Source organism: Phoenix dactylifera, chromosome 3, assembly GCF_051530095.1.
Source record: "Phoenix dactylifera cultivar Ajwa chromosome 3, Ajwa_hap1_PhDact_Kaust_v1.1, whole genome shotgun sequence".
Taxonomy (NCBI): Eukaryota; Viridiplantae; Streptophyta; class Magnoliopsida; order Arecales; family Arecaceae; genus Phoenix; species Phoenix dactylifera.
The window spans coordinates 39947340-39969997 of record NC_143192.1 but is presented as its reverse complement, the minus strand read 5'-3'; the positions used below and the strand labels follow the sequence as shown (position 1 = coordinate 39969997).

At 36.8% G+C, this 22658-nt stretch overlaps 1 protein-coding gene and 1 non-coding gene across 2 annotated transcripts; both read right to left on the bottom strand.

Moving 5' to 3' along the window:
* Positions 1 to 909: 909 nt before the first annotated feature.
* Positions 910 to 22592, bottom strand: LOC103708197 (transcription initiation factor IIF subunit beta-like). Its single transcript, XM_008793019.6, has 6 exons — positions 22057 to 22592; positions 13380 to 13488; positions 4249 to 4379; positions 4076 to 4150; positions 3338 to 3487; positions 910 to 1410 (listed from the first exon to the last, which is right to left on the bottom strand). Exons 1-6 carry the CDS (start codon positions 22267 to 22269, stop codon positions 1291 to 1293), a joined length of 798 nt encoding a protein of 265 aa, XP_008791241.1. The 5' UTR covers positions 22270 to 22592; the 3' UTR covers positions 910 to 1290.
* LOC113462786 (U6 spliceosomal RNA) lies at positions 2520 to 2625 on the bottom strand. The gene has a single exon (XR_003385920.1). It is a non-coding gene; the product is annotated as a U6 spliceosomal RNA (small nuclear RNA).
* Positions 22593 to 22658: the final 66 nt, after the last annotated feature.

Below are 22658 nucleotides of genomic sequence, written 5' to 3'. Positions count from 1 at the left end.
CCAGAACTCTGTTGGCTTCGCTAGAATCCCCACATCAAAGATTTAGTCCATGCATCAGCTCGTAATGCTGACGTATCAGAACTGAAGTGCGAAAAAAGAGAGAAATTCGGAACAGCAATGTTTGGAAGCTTATAAACAAAAATGTGAATCGACAGTGAGCTTCAAGAATTTACGTTATTTGCCAGTATAATCACAGGCTAACTCAAACTAATAAAGTTGAAAGCAGAATAAATCAAACGCTTCTACAAAAGAGATTTGTTGTGCATTTTTATTTCTAGTTATTAAAGAGGATTGAGCCAAAGATTCTTTAGAAATGTTGGGTATTGTTAAAAATCTCCCTATATGATACATAAAAGACAACACAAATTTGAGATTGGAGCGGATGTTCAAAAACTTTCTTTCGGAAATGCAGAATGAGAGGAAGATGTTCATTTGGTGGCTTCAGAAGTACTCTGTCGGCCTCGTAGTAGTGAAAGCTTGGACATTTGCTCTTTATTAATGAGGAGGGAGGCTTTAACGGCTAGACATGTAGCCCGGTATCTGTTTGAGCCCGAGAGCATATAAAGTGCTTTGATGAGAGCTAAATATAGAACCATATTTTTGTTCCTCATATTATCTATAATAAAGAGCTGCTTTTTCACTGAAAATCAAATACCTCAATAGCCTGATTACAAAGGTTTAAGTAATGACTAAGATGGTAAATTCAAGACCGAAGTCCTAATTTCAGAGGACAATGTGAAAGCATTATAACCATTTTCCCTGCCATCATCTCAGATCTACGGAAGTTGATCTATGAGACAACTTCCGGTCATTCTGTGACCATCCACTCATAGAAATTTGGTTAAACGACGCTATCAGCTATGTCTGAATTAATCCAGGGTGTAACAAGTCAATCACGGAAATCAATAGTTTATCAAGGGTTCATTAGTCTTTTTCCCCATATTCGCTATAAAGTATATTAAGGTTCATAAAAACTGGGATCCAGGACGGGATACATCACCATCAAGTTGGGAATCTGTTGTAACTGACAAAGCAAACACATTACATCTGTCTTCAGTACCTATGGGGGCACTTGAATTTTGCATGGTGAAAAGTTGAAACAAAACAATTTGTTTTTCACCAAGCATTCTTCCAAGAGGTAATCACCAATCATAGAGTGCCAGGTTCTTGAGGGGAAAGATTTTGATCTGTGAGCATCATGGTTCACAGGAACTTTTTGGAAGCAACAACATGGTTCTTAACTACAGTATCCACTTCCTCAGTGGACTTCTGGAAGCAGGAAAATGGATCTTACGTAGTATCCACTTCCTCAGTGGTTTTCTTGTATTCTGGCTTAAGCTCGTGGGTCCCTTGATTAGGTCCTCTCTTGTTGTAAATACAGAGATCATTTAGTATCTCTTTCAAGAATTGCTGCAGAGAAAAACAACAGTCAAAATCCAGTATGTAAAGGCTGGTCTCATATATATATATATATATATATATATGGCATAGATACATACATACATTAATATATACATACACACATAAACACATACATACGTATATAAACATCTCAAATTAAAATGTTGCAATCAGCTTGTTAATCAAAAATAAGACAATGTATGACAAATATTTACAAGTTGCAGAAGATAGTCACCGATCCAAGTGAATATTAGTCAGCAAGTTCACAATTGGAGAAAAGGTAACAACATGTTTTGATGTCGTTACTCATTAACAAGAAAGCAGGCTGCCAAATATGCAGATTCTGAAAAATTGTTCAAGCTGAAGTACAATGAATTTCATATATAAGGATGAATGCAAAAAGTTATAAATGATCTTCTACTAAAGATGATTCCAGCAAAACATCGCACGTCTTGGTGATGTTCATTTATCATGAGCAAGGTTTCAAATCTAGTGCTACACCCCCATACCATTCATGTAACCTAAATATGCCCCAGACAACATCCCCCTGCTGTATGGGTCAGCAGGGGTCGAAACGACATGCTATGGGGTCAATTATGGTGCGGCATGGTCGAGATTTGAGACCTTGTTTATGGGTTGACCAACACAAAAAAATCCCTCGAACCCAACAACATGAAATAATTAAATTATAAGAAAGAATTACCTGTACACTTCTGTTAATTGATTTGTTAATTACAAGCTGAAAAGCTGTTTTCTACATATCAACATCACAGATATAGTGAACAACAGGTTAAACATAATACACTGACTGGAATGTTCATTGTCATATGAATGGAAAGAGAATACAATAACCATATTGTGATAGCAAATCTACATGAGCCATTAAAATTGGAAGCTCAGCTCAAACATAATAGCTACAAAAAATAATCAATCAATTGTTTCCAACCAAGGTTTCGGCCTCGGCACTGGACAACGGGTGTGACGACCTATGTGGGCGAGTTTAGTCCCATATCGGCTATGTAACAGGTAAATCTTGGATACTTCCACAAGGCCAAAGAATTCAAATAATACCTTCTGGCTAGTCTTTTTGGATGAGATCCTAAATTGTTACAAATTTTAAAATTTTGGACCATATCTCAATTTGTGCATGACATCCTTGCGCAGGAGCCATGCTAATCTTCTCTATATCGTTCCAATTTTATCGAATATCTCCAATGTGAGGACCCATGTCAGCGTGTGTTTAATCCTACATTAGTTATGTAATGGATAGATCCTAGGTATATATAGAGCGTCAAGGAATCCAAATAATATATTCCGGCTAGTCTTTTTGGGTGAGATCCTAGATTGTCACAATAGGTGTACTATCAGTCAGTACAGGGGCATTCTAGGTCTCCATGTTGATCCAGGCAAGTAAAGTATGCCCATACCATCTAGTACAGGTCAGTACAAAAAAAATTGTTTTGAACAATATTGGAATGCCATCATCAGTGCAAATCGTATGAAAACTATTTCTGTTTTGCTTAAAATTCAAAATGAATAAACCAAACAAGAAAAAAAGTTATTACAAAATGTTATGATAAAAATGACATTAAAAAACTCAAGAATTCAACCATCAGCTAGTCAAACTAGTAATCTTATGTGTGAAAATTTGAACTCAACTAAAGGAAATAACACTTATTTGAGATATATGTCCCATCTTTTCGTATAATTATGTATAGGCATATCAAAATCATTATTTAAAATTTCTTTCTAATTCTTTGGGGCATGGTTAAGGCTTAAATTTCATTATTAAATACTAAAATAACCAGTTTGATACATTTTTTGGGCTCATCACAAAGCAAATCCAAATTCGGCCCAGTTATATTTTATGTAAAGGAACTCAGCCGGTAAACTTTCATCTTCTTTACACAAAAAATGACTATCAAGTTGAAAATACCTCAGGTTGATCTGTCTCTTGAACCAACTGTTTCAATGCCCAATTTGGCTGCCTTTCAAAGAGTTTAAAGATAATGTTCTCCAGTTCCCGACGGTCTCTACGTGTTCGTTTCACATCAGATCCTTTTGTTGGTGTTACCCTCCTCTTGTCCTGGTACAAACAAAACATGTAAATAAACAAATAAATAAAATATAGCATATTTTTATGGGAGTGAACAGAATTGGCATTATTGAGATCCAAGTTTAAGTGCCGTATTAAGAAGTCCTGCAATAAAATCATAGTTGCGAGCACAAAATACCGAGGCAATCTACATAACAGCTTATATATATATATACACAAATCCATGTGATGTGTTTGCCATCCAGGTAAGACAAGAGAAACAAAATTTCTACCCCCTAAAGACAAATAGTTGAGAGTACAGAATAAATATCACATGTCAAACTAGAAACCAGGTCAGGTGTCAAGGTCTGGAAAAACTAATAGCTGATGCAACTGACCAGGTTACTAGACAACAGCTCTGTATATCTAATCTAGCCTGATGTAACCTGCACTATACTTACCTCGGAGCTAATGTGCCAAATATCTTGGCAGTTTAGGTCTAGTCCAGTGTGTTCAACATATAAAGTCAATTATCATGAGATTCACATCATCCCATAACATAGAACATCTTGACCTTCTCTTACCAATCTATAGTTAACATATAAATGAGATGTAACATTTTCAAAAATACAATTATACCTTTGAACCAGATGGAACCAAGCCAACCATACCAGGCATAGGCCTCATAAGTACTCCACGATCATTGTCAATCACCTAATACAGATAATTTTTTTACACAAATCAGGACAGTTTAAGAGCACCAATTTTCAGAGCAACATATAAAAGGCAGAATACAATATTAAGATATAAACCTGCACTTGTCTGGTTTTAATCATAGCTTTGTTGGTCCTTTCACGGCACAATTTACCATACTCCCCAAAGTTTTCACTATGAGGTTCCATGTCAAATTTATGTTCCACCTTTCCTTCCAATAAAAATTTCCCTACAATAAATAACAGTTTACTTTTGAAGTGATTACATCGCAGAGGTTATAACAAAAGGAACAAATGTATATAGTTGGAATTATATAACAAGTATAATGAGGAGAGGTGGTATACATTTGATTGGTATTGTCAGAGTTGTATCTACCACATTATTCTACATTTATATCCATAGTTTAGAATTTGGTACACCGGACAAGAGAAAGAAACTGCAGGATAATATCTCATAAAAATGGCATCCCATTGCACGAGGGTCCCACCACTATAGGGTCTGGAAGAGTTAGACGTATGCAGCCTTTACCACCCACCCACCACCCTGCATACGGAGAACATGTTTCCATATTTCAAACCCATGACACCCAAGTCACAATCGAGCAACTTTCCCATTGCACTAGGGCCCCCATGTTGCATGATATTATCTCATAAAAACGAAAAATGAACTGATATGTTCAAGTAATACAAAGACAAGAACGTTCAGATGTTCCAAGAATTAGAGTCAATCTAGAATTACTGGAATTAATACAATACTATTTGTTTTAATTACTTTTTCTTGTAAGAAGAAAGTGAGAAACAGAGGAACCAGAAAATAACCTAGTCAATTACTTTCCATATTTCATCTCCGCAATGTTGTTCCCCATGTTATTTTATCTCCAGTTTGGAAATGATTTTATTAGAAAGCAGGCCCTAACAGTATCCCTTTGATGGAAAAGTTGTGGCCTATTCTTCATTGACAACTTCACAAGCCATATTTTCTCTCCATTTTTTTTTATTCAATCTCCATATGCAATGTACTATCACTAGTTTTCTCATCTTATAATCCATACTGTTCCTTTTTCCAATAGTGTCTTTGGGCGGCAAATATACATATAGGCAACTGCTTTCTTCCTGCGAGGCTATATAAGATCCATACTACTAAAAAAATACACATGGTATCGAAGTAGTCTTAAGTCAATCACAATATGTATATATATACATATCTATACACACGTGCATATCTTTGCTCAGGACTGGCCAGATGGAATTTTTTTGCTATTTTTCCACCTAAGTGTATGATATTTACAAAACATATTCCTTTACAGAAATAACTCTTGGATGCAGAAAGGCAACCATGTAAAGAGGAAAAATATTGATGCAATTACAGAGTTGGTTCACTAATAACAGTCCTAGGATAGCTGTAAGTAGAGACCAGGCCAAGGGACAAAAGAGCTACAAGCCTAAGTAAGGTCTGAGTTGAAATATAATTGAGCTTGTCCCAGAGAACATTTCTTTTGACCCAGGACGGACTAGAAGACCCACATATTAAGTCACAACATGATAAGTTTTCCAAAGTATTTGGACCATCCATTTGAGATGGAAGACCTAAATCAAGAGTAACCTAAACCTCTTATCTCACCCCAACCATGATACTCTAGCCACTTAGCCTCATTTTCCCAATTCTCTTCCCTTATGCTCTCCTCTCTTTTTTTATCACCACAAACTCCCAACCTGTTAACTCCGTCTATTGATCATGGTCAGGTTCACTCACCTTGTTTCCAACCCTAAGGCCCTCCCTATCTTGCCTCTCTTTTCCACCACCTCACAGCCCTCACCTTCTTCCCTTTTTTCCCCCACTTCTCCCCTATCAACACTTCCCTCCCCTCAAATCCACCTAAGCCTATGCACACAGATCCCTTGACCTATCTCCTCATGACCTCATACAATGTCAATGCACCATTGACACCCACCCATGTTAGCCCACCATCAGCCCTTCCTCTTCACCATCCACAGCCCCAACCTCCACCCTACACCTTACACCTCAATCCAAGGTGAACCCCACTTCCCTCCTAGTGCCCATTTTCTCTCACCCATCTCTCCCTTCCCCTCCTATCATCATTGCTATCAATATTACTTTGCTGCTCTTCCTCAACCACGTACAGCCATCGCCTTCTGACTAGTGTAAACAGAGAGGGGGCCAAAGATGACCTTGGGCTTTAAGTATCATTTTTGAATTTAAGCCAAACATAAGCTTATGAAGGCAAGTCTCTTGCTGAACCTAGATGCTTTGCTACTGCATGATGCTCCCTTTGACACTCTCATTCAATGCCAGTGTGCCATTAACAACCACATACACCAGCCCACCTTCAGCCCTTCCTCTCAACCAGCCGCAGCCCCAACCTCCTCCCTACACCTCCATCCTTGGTGAACCCCCCTTCCCACCTAGTGCCCATTTTCCCTCACCCATCTCTCCCTTCCCCTCTTAAGTTACCATCACTGCTATAAATATTACTTTGCGACTCTTCCTCACCCACGTACAACCATCCTCTTCCGACCATGGTTAGCAGAATTTGGGCCGAAGATGGCATTGAGCTTAAGCTTCACGAGGCAAGTTCGCTTGTTGAACCTTGAGGCTTTCAAATGTGCAACATACATGGATACATACACATGGTTTGTCGTATCAGTCCGATTTGGGCGATACGGAGCATATCGTACCATACCGGTTCGGTATCAGTATCCGATACGGATGGCGTACCGACCATACCATACTGACACAGTGCTAGTGTGGCACCAGTATGGGATCTAGTACCGAGACAGCGAACCTTGTACATACATACACACATACGTATGTAAAAAAATGTAAATACATACATACTAGGCAATACAATGCATACATATATATATAATATGTGTGTGTGTGTAATGTACATACATGTGTGCACACATGTATGTATATTTTTGTAAATTATTTGCACCCTTCTATTATTAAAAGTTTATTCCCTTACCAAAATTGTAAAAAAAAAGGAACCTATACTTAGGTTCAATATATAAGCATCTTGATGTGTATATACCTGATCAAATATGTACTTGAAGCAAGGACCTAAATCATATATTTTATTACATCAATAAACTGAATAACAAAATTTATCTACAATGGGCTCATATAAGTTGGACACTTATTGGGTATTGGTATCTCACCAGACATAATACATATATACACATACATGTATGTGTGTGTATTCCCTGCACCTTCCTAATACTAACACTTATTTCCTAAGCACTAAAAAAGGAAAAAACTATACGAGTTCAATAAATAAGCATCTTGACTTATATTCTACCCATGGTTTGCCAAACCAGGCCAAACTACCCAGTTTGGCTTGTACCGAGCTGACCTAAAAGGGGACTGGGTCGGTCCTTCATTTTTTTCGGAACCGGATCCGAACCGGCCATAATCACTGCTGAACCACACGGACTCGGTCCAAACCGGCTGGTTCTACGTGGAACCAGTGTGAACTAGCCAGTTCACCCTGAGTCGGATCGGTTCCAAACCGGTCCCCCCTCCTTTTCATTTTTAAAAAGAGTTGGAAAAGCCTGAGAAACTTCTCAGACCTTTCCAACATTTTCTTTCAAAGCCCCCCCGAGGGCCAAAAATGCGTTGTTTCAGCATAATTCAAGGAGAATCCAACCTAAAATAAGGTATGCTTCCTTTCTCCTACCTTATTCTCTTTTCTTTTTTTGGACACTAAAAAATGCCTCAAAATTTACAAAATAAAGAGAGATCATGCCAAAATTAAACATTAAAAATTTTAGCATTATTTCATCATATGTTGTACATCTATAGATGATATACACAATCCCACAAAAAATTTTTATTTTTGAATTATATATTTTTAAATTTAAAAATATATATATTTGGATTAAAAATAAAATAAAAAAAAATTTAAAAAAAAAACTGTATAATCATAAGCATATTTAGGGGCATGCAAGCTACTCTCCAGCTAAATTTAGTGTCCATTTATTCAAGTTTTGATGTAATCATTTGCATATAGCCTATGCTTAATTCTTTTAAAAAAATTGAAAAATAAGTAGCCTTTGATGCATGCCGACAGGCCTATAAAAATATATGTAGCATCCATGATAGGATTCTACATAGATCTGAGCTTAAGTTACTTTTTAAAAATATTTGTATTTAAAAATTATTTTCAAATTTAAAAATAATCTAAAATATATAATTAATACCAAAAATTATTCAAAATTTGTAGTGCGTATTACATATTTCAGAAGTATTTTCTAAAATAAAAAATATATTTTTTGAATTTATGGTATTTAAACATATTTTTAAATTTAAAAATTATTAAAAATATATAAATAAATATATAAATATGAAAAAAATAATACTGCGTATTTGAAGTAAAAAATAATTTTATAGTCATAACGAAATTTTACTATTTTTAAATAATTGATAAACTAACGTACTTGATAAACCTGCAGGAATGGAACCATCAAGAAAAAAGGAAACTAGCGTGTGACATTGGTTGGGATCATGGACAAATGCACTCGGATCAATACCGCTAAAAGTGCAACTGGTGCAATAGAGTTCAAGAGAAAAGGGATACTCAGGTTGAAGCAGCACCTAGCTGGTGGTTATCCCAATATATTTGTGTCAGAAATGCCCACAAAAGGTCCAGCAGCTAATGAAAAAGCACTTCGCTAATTTCAGAGTAGCGAATGAGAGGATTGCCAAAAAAAAGCGGAGATGGACTGCCGAGCGACAGCCACCTTCCTATCACTCTAGAGAGTCAAAGGAAGTGTTCGCTCTAGATGACGAGGCGTTCACTCTAGGTTGTCATTCAGGCAAAGCCTAGATGATCAATAATAGCAGGATGAGGTGACCAAGCATAGGGCTCGATTTGGGCCTTCACACTACGAGTCGGGCTCCAGTTCTACGAGCAACATGGCAAATTCAAAGTTCAATAGGACCTCAGTTAGAGAAGCTATTAGTAGAGGCGGTGGCCATATTGCATCTATGCTGGAAGAGTTTTGGTAGCAGAAAGTTCTCCAAGAAGATTTCACCTCTCCAAGAAGATTTCACCAGGAGCCACCATCCATGATTTAGATCCACATGCCTTTTCCAGCAAGAATTCGAAACAGCAAAGGGTTGACACAATGCTAAAAAAAGATAAGAAGGATATGTGGCGAGCTATTAGATCATGGTTCCACTTCAGTCACATTTCAGCAAATACGGCAAACAATATGTACTATAGTTCTGTCATTTCCTCCATACAGGTTGTCAGTCCCCATGTAGATCCTCCAAGATCGAAGAAAATCTATGGTGAGCTTCTTGACAACAATAAAGAGGAGCTAGAGAAGTGAATTGCCTCATACAAGAGCAAGTGGCCCACATATAGACTGATGGTGATACGTGATGGTTGGACCAGTCCTACCATGCGGAGTATAATCAACTTCTTGATATATTGTGATATGAAGACTTTCTTCTATAAGTCGGTTGATGCTTCCAATCAAGTGCACGACGCCATGTACAACCTCGGATTAATGGAGGCAGTGATTGATCAGCTAGGAGAAGAGAATGTCGTGTAAGTCATTACTGATAATGGGCCACAATATAAAGCCTCCAGAGAGATCTTGATGGAACGGCGGCCACATATTTTCTGGATCCCATGTGCTACACATTGTATCGACCACATATTGATGAACATTGCGAAGATTTGTAGGATGCAGTAGACAGTAGGGTGACGAGGCAAACATTCTGGCAGCGGGCCGAGAAGATAGTGAAGGCATCAAACCATTGTACGAAGTGTTCGGGCCATGGACAGCAAGAAGTACCCCTAAATAGGCTTCTTCTATTACATGATGGAGATGGCAAAGAATCAAATCAGGAAGGCAGATCTGAGACATGCTCGGGAGTACATTGACATCATTGAGCGACGGTGGGACTACCAGATGGATAGACTTGCATCTAGCATGTAAGCAAGAACATTAAAAATTAGACTACTTTTGTACTTGTACAATATTACTAAAACAATTACGAACTCTATCTACAGCTTACTACCTGAACTCGAAATTTCAATATATCGTACCTGAAATCGATGTGGATGACGAACTTCTAGCCGCTCTGCATAATGTGATTTATAAGATAGAGCCTGATCCAGAAATCACGACTCTATATTTACAAGAGGTAAGTTAACTTAAGTGACATGCATTAATTAACCGATATCTTCAATTATTAACATATTACAACATGGTTCTTTTTCAGTGACCAAAATATTTAGAAAGGGTACAAACAGATTTGGAGTCTCGGCAGTTGTCGTAAGTAAGAAAAGTATGAATCCGATATATTACATATCAGCAATAACTATTACCTGAGATTAGATGGTTACTAATATAATACTATCTTATATGTAATTTTCTTCAATATTTTTGCAACTGAATGGTAGATTCTTTTGGTTTGTCTGCGAGAAATCTTAAGCGGCTAGCTATCCGAATCCTCTTCCAGATAGTTTCCTCGACTTACTGTGAGAGCAACTGGTCCACCTTCGCCCTCATTCACGACAAATAGAGAAACTGTTCGACAGAGAAACACCTCAACGATCTTGTATATGTTCGCTATAATCTAAGGTTGAGGCTGAAATGCATTCAGAAGGAAGTGGAGCTAAAGTACACAGATCTGATCCATAATGCTTTCATTGACGATGACGATTATCCTATGATCAGATGTCTTGTGGGCTAACAACAAGAACAAGAGCTTGATAAACTAGGATAGCCTCCACGACCGGCTAGTTTCGTAGCCAAGGGAGGCTAGGATCGATGCAACGCATAGGCAAATCGCAACATTCCACGCATCCTTCCAACTGATCAGCCACAACCACAAGGGTTACTAGGGAGCCGGTCATACGTGACTCCTTGTCCGAACTATCCTCTTAGATATATGATCGAGAGTTGCTTAGACGAGGCCCCCATGCTACCCGGTCGACTCAATTAGAGGGCGACATTCATCCTTCCAGTATAGCCAGACAGAATGGGGCACGAAGGGTAAGCAGGCAGATGCTCAACGCATCAAAAAAGAAAAGAAAAGGCAGCTGCAGCCTCGATAGTGTAGAGTCAGTTCACTCAAATTCAAAGGCCAGAAGCAGCAACGATGATAATTATGGTGGTCATAGATCTGCTAGCCAGAGAAAATGGAGAACATGAGACCACTGTTTACGCATACTATACAGGATAGAGACCACGGTGCACGATTTGATAGAGCCCGCGAGTCTATGATTGCATATAGGAGACAGACTTCTCGAGATCATTCGGAAGGACACGATGCAGCTGCAGATAACCTCGCACACAGAGTAGAATCCATAGATGTATTAAGTTCTGAGTCATATATTGGATTCTATTACCCACAGCTTAAGATAACCTATGACCTATATGGATACGAATATGGATATTATGCATTTGAGGCATCATCTTCTGGTGGCTACTAACCTACAAACTCGAAGTATCTTACAGGTTAAATTTTGCTGACAGCATATTCGGATGGCCCCTCCACAGCTGTATTATCAGCCAGAGGACACCTTTTAGAGCCAGAGCTTCAGCGAGAGATCCAAGAGTGCTTATAACCCAGAGCACGTTCCTTATGGGTACAGGACTATAATGCTGTTAGAGGGCTAGGCTGACGTGCCTTCTAACTATGCTAATGATCCGAATATCTACAAAAGGCATCAGCACTCAATGAGATTTTAGATATCGGTATGTATGTTGTACTTTAAAAATATGTAATTGATTGTATTATTTTATATTTTTCATCTCACTAGTTGATTTTAGGATATTTCATGTTGCTTCTCATAGCATACAACACCTTACTAATCATTTTATGTTTTGTTTCACTTTAAAACAACAAGATGCATTATTTAGGTTATACCGAGATCATAAAAAAATAAAAAATATTAAATTATACTTCAAATTATTAAAAAAGTTTTAAAAATTGATTACCAATAAATCAAACCTAAAAAGCTTTTTTAAAAAAATGGGCGTGCTAATTCCAAGCATACCGTGTGTCAGTACGATACTTAACTGGTACCGTATCAAAGCGCCCGCCGACCGGTATGGGTTCCGGTACCGGTTCGGCGAACATTGATTCCATCTAAAGAAAGTGAAATGGAATAAAGAAATGGAATACTGAAGACTTGCATATTTTTACATGGTTATGGAACAAGATTAAACCATGCATCAACTCAAATCCGATTCCTAAAACGGTCTAAAGTTGGTAATTTTTTAATTTTTCTCCAAAATCCAACCGTATGCCTAGGAGATTAGTCATCAAGTATTATGTCCCTCTGATAGGATTACCCTCTTATGCATGATAGAAAATACTACATATAAAAGTAAACGCAAGAATATTTTTTGCTGATAAACTTGCAAAAGCTAAATTCCGAGATTGAAAATGTGCGAGCACTCATACACATTTTCTTCCCTATTTTGCATGAAAGCCCCATACTTGCCAACAATGATTGATCTTTTTTATATAGAATGCACTTTCAAGTTTCAGCTTGACCATTTTGTTCATACTATTTTTCTTTCTAGGAAAATAAACCAACAACAGTGTAATAGTGGTTATGGTTTCACCAGCTCTACTAAAATTGTTTGATGCCACTTTAGATAAAATAATCAGAAGCTATATATGTAGTTCTACATCTTGGGAGCCAATTCATTTAAGTAGTTATATTTTTGTAACTCAAAAATAAATGATAATTATTTAGTTTTTAATTTTTTTGAGCTAAACCAAGCTGGATCAGAGCAAGCTAAGCTAGCTTGTGTTTAAATAAAAACAGACTAGCAACTGGCCCCTCGGGTAAACAGGTAGCTCTGGTGAAAGGATGCCATTCATCTCCCAGGAAGCATTGTTGTTGGCATCTCTGATAGTGTGTTAGCAGCTAACATCACATGAAATGTTGAGTCACCTCAAATGGGACAATTGACTGAACTATGTAACATGTGTGAAATGTTAGTATAATATGATGAGGTTAGCTAAATATACCATATATGCTACAATATGATACTAAGCTGAACAGAAAATAATAAAGCATGATAATTGTTTGTTGGCATAAGAAACACCTTTGACAGGAAACAATTTCCATGAATTTTCAATTATTTGAAGAGCCATCTTGGTCATAAGAAACAAACCGATATTTATCATAAGTTAGATATGGTAAACAAATGCATAATTAGCAATGCATCCTTACCCTGATTAGACTCAGAAAAAACACACATTGGAACAAAGTCTTTGAACATATTCAAAGAGTAACTCTTGGGTGTATTGCCAGAGTCATTTTGAGCCATTTCCATCTTAAACTGTCAACAAAATAGATCAAAGACATATTAGAAAAGAAGGACAGTGACTGAGATGTGAAATATCCATTAAGCTTAACAAAGCCAACTAAATAGTATTGATTAGTAACAGACAGGCATATGGTATAAGGAATTATTAACAGTTCATATGCGTAGGTACAAATAACTATGAATATTGATTTATTACATACAAATAATATCTATATATCTTTTTAGAGCTTTAATACCAAACTTAGGATCCAATAGAAAGTTACTTGGACCAAGGTTTTGCATCTTGGTACCAAGGCCCATATTGATACCGCACGGCACAAAATGCCCATCTTGATACATGGTGAAGGTGCTAAGTCAAAACAGCACCTATACCATGCGTTAGTATAGTATCGTATCAAGCCCCTCTACCATACTTACACCATACCAGTTCTCTACTAATATGATATTCCTGATACAGACTAGTATGGTCCAATACATAAAACCTTGACTTAGACAACTTAAAAAGTCATGTCTAGCAAGTACTTAGATTACAATGTGGAAGTATATAGAAGTGAAATGAAAAGTCTTAAGAAACCAGTAGACTTCAATTTTTTATCTACATACTGATAGGAAAAAATCAACATAATAGAATATATAATAGCATACAGGCAAGGAAGATAAATTAGCTCACCTGCAACTTTGAGCACTTCATCCTGCAAATCAAACTATCTCAATTGTTTATTGATTCTATATGTGCATAAGCACAAAGTCAGCCAGATAAGTTGAGTGCCATAAATGTTTAAGTCAATTTTTATGCAATATATGTCAATATCTCCCATATGCTAGCTTCGGCCTCCATCGATCCTATATATAAAGTGGCAAGAATGCGTATCCATATGGTAAATATTTCATAATAACGCCATGTAATGCACTGAAGTGTAGTAACTTCATTGACTTGGAGAATTACATAACAGATACGATACAGCAAATTTACAATAGATATCATAGCAAGTTGCAATAGTATGATTTCTTGCACATAGTCACAAAATTTGCAATGTTTTCAAAATAGTAATAAAATAATTTTAAATAATTCCAAGGCCCATAGTAACGGAATTAGCACCCGTGCTGGTAGGCCAGTGGCACGGTACAGTCCTGTACCATGCCGTGCCGTTCCGGCATGAACAAACAAAGAAAAATCAACAAGGACAGAGGGAGAGGGAGGGAGAGGAAGAGAGAGGGGCGAGGGAGGAACGGAGAGGGAGAGGAAGAGGGAGGGAGGGAAAGGGAGAGGTCGGTGAGGAGAGAGAGACACAGAGTGAGGGGGAGATGGAGAAGGAAAGAGAGGAAGAGGGAGAGGGAGGGAGAGGGAGAAGGTGGCGAAGAGCGAAAGAGGCGGAGGGAGAGGCAGAGAGAGTGTTTTCGAAGCTTTCTCTCCTCCGCTTGCCAGAACATGGGCAGAGCCCCTATTCAGGCTTCGACCTCTTATACGTTTTTTCTTGAATTTTTTTAAGTGAAATCGGCAAAGATTGCCGACTTCACCTTTTTTTGAATTTTTTTTAAGTGAAGCCGGCAGTCTCTGTCGGCTTCACTTAAAAAAATTCAGAAAAAAACGTATAAGAGGTCGAAGCCCAAAATAGGGGCTCCGCCCATGTTCTAGCAAGCGAAGGAGATGAGGCTTCGAAAGCGCTCTCTCTGCCCCTCCCTCCGCCTCTTTCGCTCTTCGCCACCTTCTCCCTCTCCCTCCCTCTTTTCCTCCCTCTCTGCCGACTCTTTCATTTCAAAAAAAAATCAAAACAAAAACAATAAGTGAAGTCAGCAATCTCTTCAAAAAATTCAAAAAAAAACATATAAAAGAAGCCCAAGCCCCTGTTTCGTTTTGAAACAGGGGCTCTGCCCCTATTCCTGCAAGTGGAGGAGAGAGGGCTTCGAAAGCCCTCCCTTTACCCCTATGAAGCCCTCTCTCTACCCCTCGCTCCTCCTCTTTCACTCTCCGCCACCATCTCGCTATCTCTCCCTCCCTTTCTCTCCCTCTCCCTCCATCCCTCTCTATCTCTCTTTTCCTCTCTTTCCTTCTCCCTCTCCCCCTCCCTAGTTGGTTTCTCAATCTAGAGGCTAGATCCACCCAAGTTGGCTTCCGGTATGGCTCGGTATGCCCTGACCTTGAATAATACTATTGATATAAATCATAACACATCTTGAAACAGTAAGATACAAAACATAACATAACATAGTATTACTATAATAATTTACTATAAAATTAAAAATAATAATAATATTTTATGTTCATAATGTTGTATCTAATGTAATTGATAGAATATACAATAGAATACGTTATATTACATTACATTACAATACATTACATTTTATATCAATGTTCAAAACCCGTTGACTAGAAAACCCCATTCAGGTTGCCAGGTCACGGGTCAACAGTTTGACCATAGGTCAACCTAATGACCTATGACATCATAAATAAAATAAATAAATAAATATTTAATAAAACAGTAAATTAAGAAGTTATATAAATATCATAAATTCTTATAATAAGGCATCACTATAAAGTGTCCTAGCGGTGGCACAAGTTTGAATCACATCATATATAAGTTTTATTTTTTCTTTTGCCTTTTATCTAGACTTGGACGGGTCCAACCGAGTTGAACCGATGTGTCAAACGATTCAATTCTTCAACCAAGCCAGTTGAGCGATTTTCTCCCAAATTCCAAGTCATTAATAACCCAACTCACCAAGGTTCTTGAGTTTGCGGATCAACTCAACCAGTTAAAAAAAACACAGTTATATATTACACTTTAATATAATTATATGTTATAATAATTGTTAATACTAGTATCAATGTATAATAATGTGATCATAATAATGTTAAATTTATTATAATAAAGTTCTTACCATTTTACAAAATTACTATAGTAGTTATATTATCTAATACAATACTATAATATAACAATATTATAAAAGATAGTCTATTCTCCTATCAACAAGAGAGGGTATCTAAGCATCTCAATTCTAAAATCAATAATGAGAAACCTAAATCAAAGATGCACGCCATTGATTATAATGATCTGTAACTTTAAAAAGGCCTAGAGCCCAAAAATCACATATTTTGGCGGTCTCTAACTTCCGCTTCAAATAGGTGCAAAATTGAAGGGTTAAGATGATATAAGACCATATTTTCCAATTGCATTAAAATCTACCAATTTTCAGTATATACATGTTTTAACATGTGTAGATTGTGATCCATAAGAGGGGATCCCAAGTTAAATGCTTAATCAAGTGTTTAGCATACTAGCACAAAGGAAACTGTCCATTTTTTATTTTTCTAGGCATTTTTCATGGTACTAGTTATAGTGCACGTGCAGATACACATGGCAAACAGATATTTTATTGTTAAGGATAATCTAACTAAAGTTTAAATTCTAAAAATCTGAAAAATTAATCAATTCATAATTAACTTTCTTTTTTCTTCTGCATTATATCTCACGTTCTTCTTTTGGTTCAAAAGTATCTCTCATCCTCTTCCCTTGAAAATTCAAATATACAACGGCATCGTTTGCAGAATTTTATCAATTCTTTCATTCCTACTAAAACAGATTTTCTCTCACATGTTCGTATGTATTGTCTTCATTCCTTTTCTTCTTCTCAAAGTCCAACAATATAAAAATCGCTTTCTTTATAAAAGCTTAGCAGGTTTTAAACGTTTTGGGAGTGAAATCTAATTAGTGTTATTATGGGAATCTTTTAACTAAGCAAATTAATTAAAGTAATTTTTGGAATTGAAAATTTGCAAAATTAAGCCATTTTTATATAGTTTAAGGATAGACCATGATTCAGCAGTGTAGATGGTCGATTTGGACGCCCCATTATTGATTTTCGAACTAAGAGGAGTTGGTACCCTCTACTCTCAAAGAGGGACATAGTCCATCTCTTATTATAATAATACTAGTATTTTGCACAAGCTTTCCACATTTTTTTTTGAAAAAAAAAGGGGGGGTGGGGGGTCTAGTGGGGGGCACAATATGCAAGAGTATCGAGAGAAGGAAAATAAGCATAATTATTGCAAGGCACCATAATGGCATGGGCCCACAATAATTTTTTTTTCCTTTCTTCCTTCCTGCAAAATTGTTATCTGGTATAGAATTCTAAAGGCCTCACCCTTGGATTCCAGCTTCATGTGGCCAACTCCAAGATTTCCATTAAATATAGCAAATTATATTATATTACTATAATAATACTATAATAACATACATAAATTAAGAATCCACCTTATTTATCAAAAACACTATATATAACAATATTTTGTTATAATAATTTATTATAATATTTTCTTGATATTAATATTGTCATATAAAAAAATGTTATATTTGTATTTCTCAAAAACACTATATATAACATGTCAACATTATAATTATAATATCGATTATCATATGGGTTGGACTAGCCTCCTCTCAAGAGGAGACGTTAACTACTCTCAACTTCAAGATCAATAATCAGGCACTCAAATCAAAGATTCACACCGCTGATCATAATTTACACCACTAAAAATACCTAGAAATTAAAAATCATGCACATTTTAGTAGTCTCTAATCTATGCATCAAGTAGACAAAAAGTTGACGGTTTCCATTATACTAGTGCACTAAAATACAAAATAAAGTATCTAAATTAAGAATCCACCTTATTTATCAAGATTTATGCATGTTAAAACATGTGTCCGTTGAAAATCAATAGAATTTAATGCTTACATCATAGCAAAACAAGGTCTTGTACCGTTTTAACTTTCCATTATGTATCCACTTAATGTAAAGGTTAGAGACCATCAAACACATGATTTTTGACTTGACATTTTTAGTGGTATAGATCATGATTAACTATGCGAACCTCAATTTGGATATCCAATTATTGCTTTTGGACCAGAGAGGAGCAAAGTCCATCATTGTAATATTTATACAATATAATTAATAATGATATAAAATTAAAATCAAGGGTACAATCTATAGGGTGAGTTTGGTATAAAGAAGGGCATAAGGCTACTCCAAAATGCACATGGAATAGCCCACGCTAACAGAAAATGGTAGATCGGGCATAGTATATTCTAAGTCTATGCCCATTTTGCAAATGGTGTTTGGTTGGCATAAGGCCCTATTCCAAGTCTTATGCTCCTACCAAAACAACACCATGAAGAAACAAGAAAAGTTCAACAATTTAAATTCCTAATCCCTTCCCGTCACTCTTGCATCCCTTGCACTTCTTGTGTTTTCATGACAAAATCTATGGTGAATGTTGTCTGCAAAAAATGATAAAGATAATTTATATGCAATGAAACAGTTAGCCCAAAGGATTATGTGTGAGATCAATAATTATGAATTGATTCAAATGTTGCCACAAACCAAACATGAGCATAGAAGATATAAAACTGCTCCATAACTATTTTATAAACATAAGAACTAATGGCAGATATTTGACAAATAAATAAGGAGATCTTATCATGGGAAATGATGGATGCAATCTCATTAAGGAGAGGAGGGGCAAGGACCACAAGGTATTAAGATAATAGTTGTAACAGGAGTTGAAAAGGCTCATGTTGGTGAAACATGCAATCAAAGACCGGAACTAATGGCAAAGATGGATAAATATAACTCATCACATTCCTTACATAGAAGTTACAAAGCTTCTTAGGCCAGTCATATCCTTTTTATAGTGCATTGACTGGATATCAATAGTGTCTTTGATGAATCTCTCCATAGTCTGAAATGATTGGAGTCCTATGAAGATCTAAAATTTTCAAAAAATCAATATTCCACAAGTATAACAGACATGGTAGAGAGTAGAGACCACAAAATCAAAGTATAATTAATTTATGAATAATATTAAGATTGGACAGCAGTAGTCCCTATGACATCTCTCAATGCAAAACCAACATGAGCAGTCTCAAATCATCATAATCCTATGTAATCTTGAAAATTTTAAGATAAGAGTTCATAAACTGCTATTCAGCATGAAGCTATAAACATGCCACAAATTACTATTAAATGTCACTGTTGACTATGATAAGCATAAGTGGCATCCCACGCAATGTGACAAGCATGACAAAATGTCATCACTAACACAATTTGTCAAACAATCACTACACATCTAGCTTCTTCCTTAATACTCAGTGCTTGCAAAATTAAGGACTCTTTGGTTTGCCAAGTTACTTAGGTACCTATTCTTTGGTGAAGATTTATAGATCTTCAACAAAGATAGAAAAGCAAGAACATGCTTCATTGGTAGGAAACTCACCCTAAAATCTTTTCAATCTTTTCAATCTTTTCCCACTTTGTTATCACTTTTCCCAATGTTTTTTTTTTCATATTTTCCAAGGATTCGACCACAGAATATATGGACATCCACATGGCCTTTAAGTAACGTCATTCACCTTCATATGATAAGTACCGCAAACCAAAAGCTCCATCAAAATACTCTGATCCAAGTCCAAGTTTAATGTTTCCTATCACAATGTTTTAGTTGGGTGTTAAACAAACCATCCCCAGACATGAGGCCCCGTATCATCATATGGGCCCTAATCTAGAGCACAATAATGAAAGAATCAAAGAAGCATGCTAAATGTTCCAATTCTTTGTCTGAGGTAACTGATTACAGAAATGATGATCCTATCAACTACTGATTTGACCACCAACATGCTCCTGCTATAGTTCTACTTGTTTTGTCTATTGCTAAAACCACTAGATCTCAAAATCTCTTGAATCCGATTCATTCAGATGAGTGGTTTGACATGTTGTGCATCTGAGGGACATCATTGAGATTGAAACTCGCTCTATTATCAATATGTCTTCACAACACCACAACCAACAGCCTAGATTAACAAAGATAGATGAGTCACACGAGGAAAAAGGAGCCACAAAGAAAAAGAGAATTCCACTAGCAATATCACTAGCAAAATATGGAAGTTTGCCTACGACGCTTCTTAAGTGAGTAGACCTATGCAAAAGACTAAACTACTCCATAACTGATCCTAGCCACTGATCTAAGGCTTTTAATTTCTATGAAATATCATACTTTTGAGTCCTATGATTGTAAGAAATCAAAATTTACTCAAAAAAAATATTGGCAACAAACTTGAAGGCAGGCAGCATAAGATTTCTCCATGAGCTCGGCATTTACCGCAACTTCCAGATTAAAATACAACTAATTGCAACCACATCAATTGCAATTTGCAACACTTGCCAACTAAGGCCTCATTTGGCAGAGATGCTGGCAATAGAGCTTTCGAAAGTAGAGCTTTTTGAAGTAGAGCTTTTATAAAAAAAACAATTTGATGTTTCGTAACTATATTTCTAAGGTGCTGTGAAACTTGAATATGTGTTTGGTAAACAAACTCAGAAAGTACTTTTGGTATAACAAAATGATCATAAAGAACATTGCATAATATTATACAACAGAGCATAATAAAATATAATATGTATTAATACATAAATATATAATATAATATAATATTACTATAATGTAATATATACTATAGCATAGTAATATAACATAATTTGATATTATATAATATAATATATCAATGTATTATGATATAATGTAATATAATATTATATTTATAGTATAATACAATAATAAAGATATAAAATATTATAATTATTATCATTACATATTAATATTATCATTTTCTATAATTATTATATTTTATAATGAATATTTTGGTCCAAAAAAAAAAATTATAACTTAAAACAGCTTTCTGATGGAGCCTAAAAGTGCTTTTCTGGAGAAGCTCCAAAATGGAGCTTCTCCCAAAAAGCTGTTTTAGCATTTTAGCAAAACTAAAACAATTTTTCGATGTTTTTACCAAACACCTCTATTCCATCTATAAGTGCTTTTGATGCTTTCTGGCCCTCCAAAAGCTCTACCAAACGGGGCCTAAATCCTCCTCCTCAACCTTCTTTCTTTTCATTGTCGTTGTCATTAGCCACCTATAGTTCCAAATTCTCTCTTCCAAAAGCTCTGCCAAACGGGGCCTAAATCCTCCTCCTCAACCTCCTTTCTTTTCATCATCGTTGTCATTAGCCACCTGTAGTTCCAAATTCTCTCTTCCTACACGAACCCCCTCATCTTCCTGATTATGATAAGTCCTATGCTTCCTATAAGCTCATGCAACAAATCTTCCGGTTATAAATTCTAGACCACTCAAAGAAATGCAAATTGTGGGCGTCAAAAAACACAAACTCACAAATTCACTATAATCTTGGATGAGCACCCGAACACAAAAACCTCAGAAATCAATCCTCTGCATTTCAAGAGTAAGTAACAGCATCCTTTTCCTTGGTATGAGTAACAGGAAGATGGCACAACCATTGCACTAATTAGTTTCCTTATTTGAATCCCTTCAATTACTACCACTGATGATCGTAACCATGAAAAGAAATACGATTACCCTAATTTTTCAAATCAACTCTTCCGCGATTTCATCATCAGAACGGAATTAATCAAATTTGCAAGCAAGGAATAAAAGAGAAAACAACAGTTACTTCGAAGAAAGAGGAGTGCCCTAGATGAGTTTGGAAAACAAAGAACGAGGAACGGGAAGGTCTTGCCTGGAGAGAGGAGGGCTCGTCGGGATGGAGAGGATCGAGGGAGAGGACGACCTTGGCAACGACTGGGGGAGGGAGACCGGCGTCGGACGACGAGGCCGCCGCCGCGGCGGACTGCCACGACCGCGACGCCAGCGGTGGGCACTTCATCAGCCACACCGACCGATCCGCCCTCCCCGTGTCCAGCACGTTCCTCCCGTCGTCTCCCAGCGACATCTCACCTCCTCCTCCTTTTCTTTCTTTTTAATCTCTCTCGCCCCTCTCTCTCTCTTCTTGATTCTGTTCTTCTACTACGTGCGGAGGGGAGCAGAGAGTCGATGATTCGACGCGCTCTAACCGAATCTTGAAGGGTTTTAGCGTTTTTTTTCTTTTAATTTTCGCTGTGGATTCGTTGGTGCGGGGGGTTTGCTCGCTCAGCGGAGGCCGCAGAACGGAGAAGCGAAAGGGAGAGACGCGAGGAACGGCCACCCGGGCTGCCGGAAGCTGTTTATTATAGTAGCACGATGAAAATTATAGTCGGTTGCTTTTATAACAATCTCGGGAAACTATGCGCCGACTCCTGATAATCAATAAAGGAAAATGAAAAAGATCACCTTCCATATCAT

Bases quoted from the DNA above. Each gene is read 5' to 3' on its own strand.
- LOC103708197 (XM_008793019.6), bottom strand. From the start codon at position 22,269: ATGTCGCTGGGAGACGACGGGAGGAACGTGCTGGACACGGGGAGGGCG. The intron at 13,489-22,056 runs GCAAGACCTTCC...TTTTGTTGACAG, and splicing joins ACGAGCCCTCCTCTCTCCAG to TTTAAGATGGAAATGGCTCA. The intron at 4,380-13,379 runs GTAAGGATGCAT...TATTTATTGTAG, and splicing joins TTTTTCTGAGTCTAATCAGG to GGAAATTTTTATTGGAAGGA.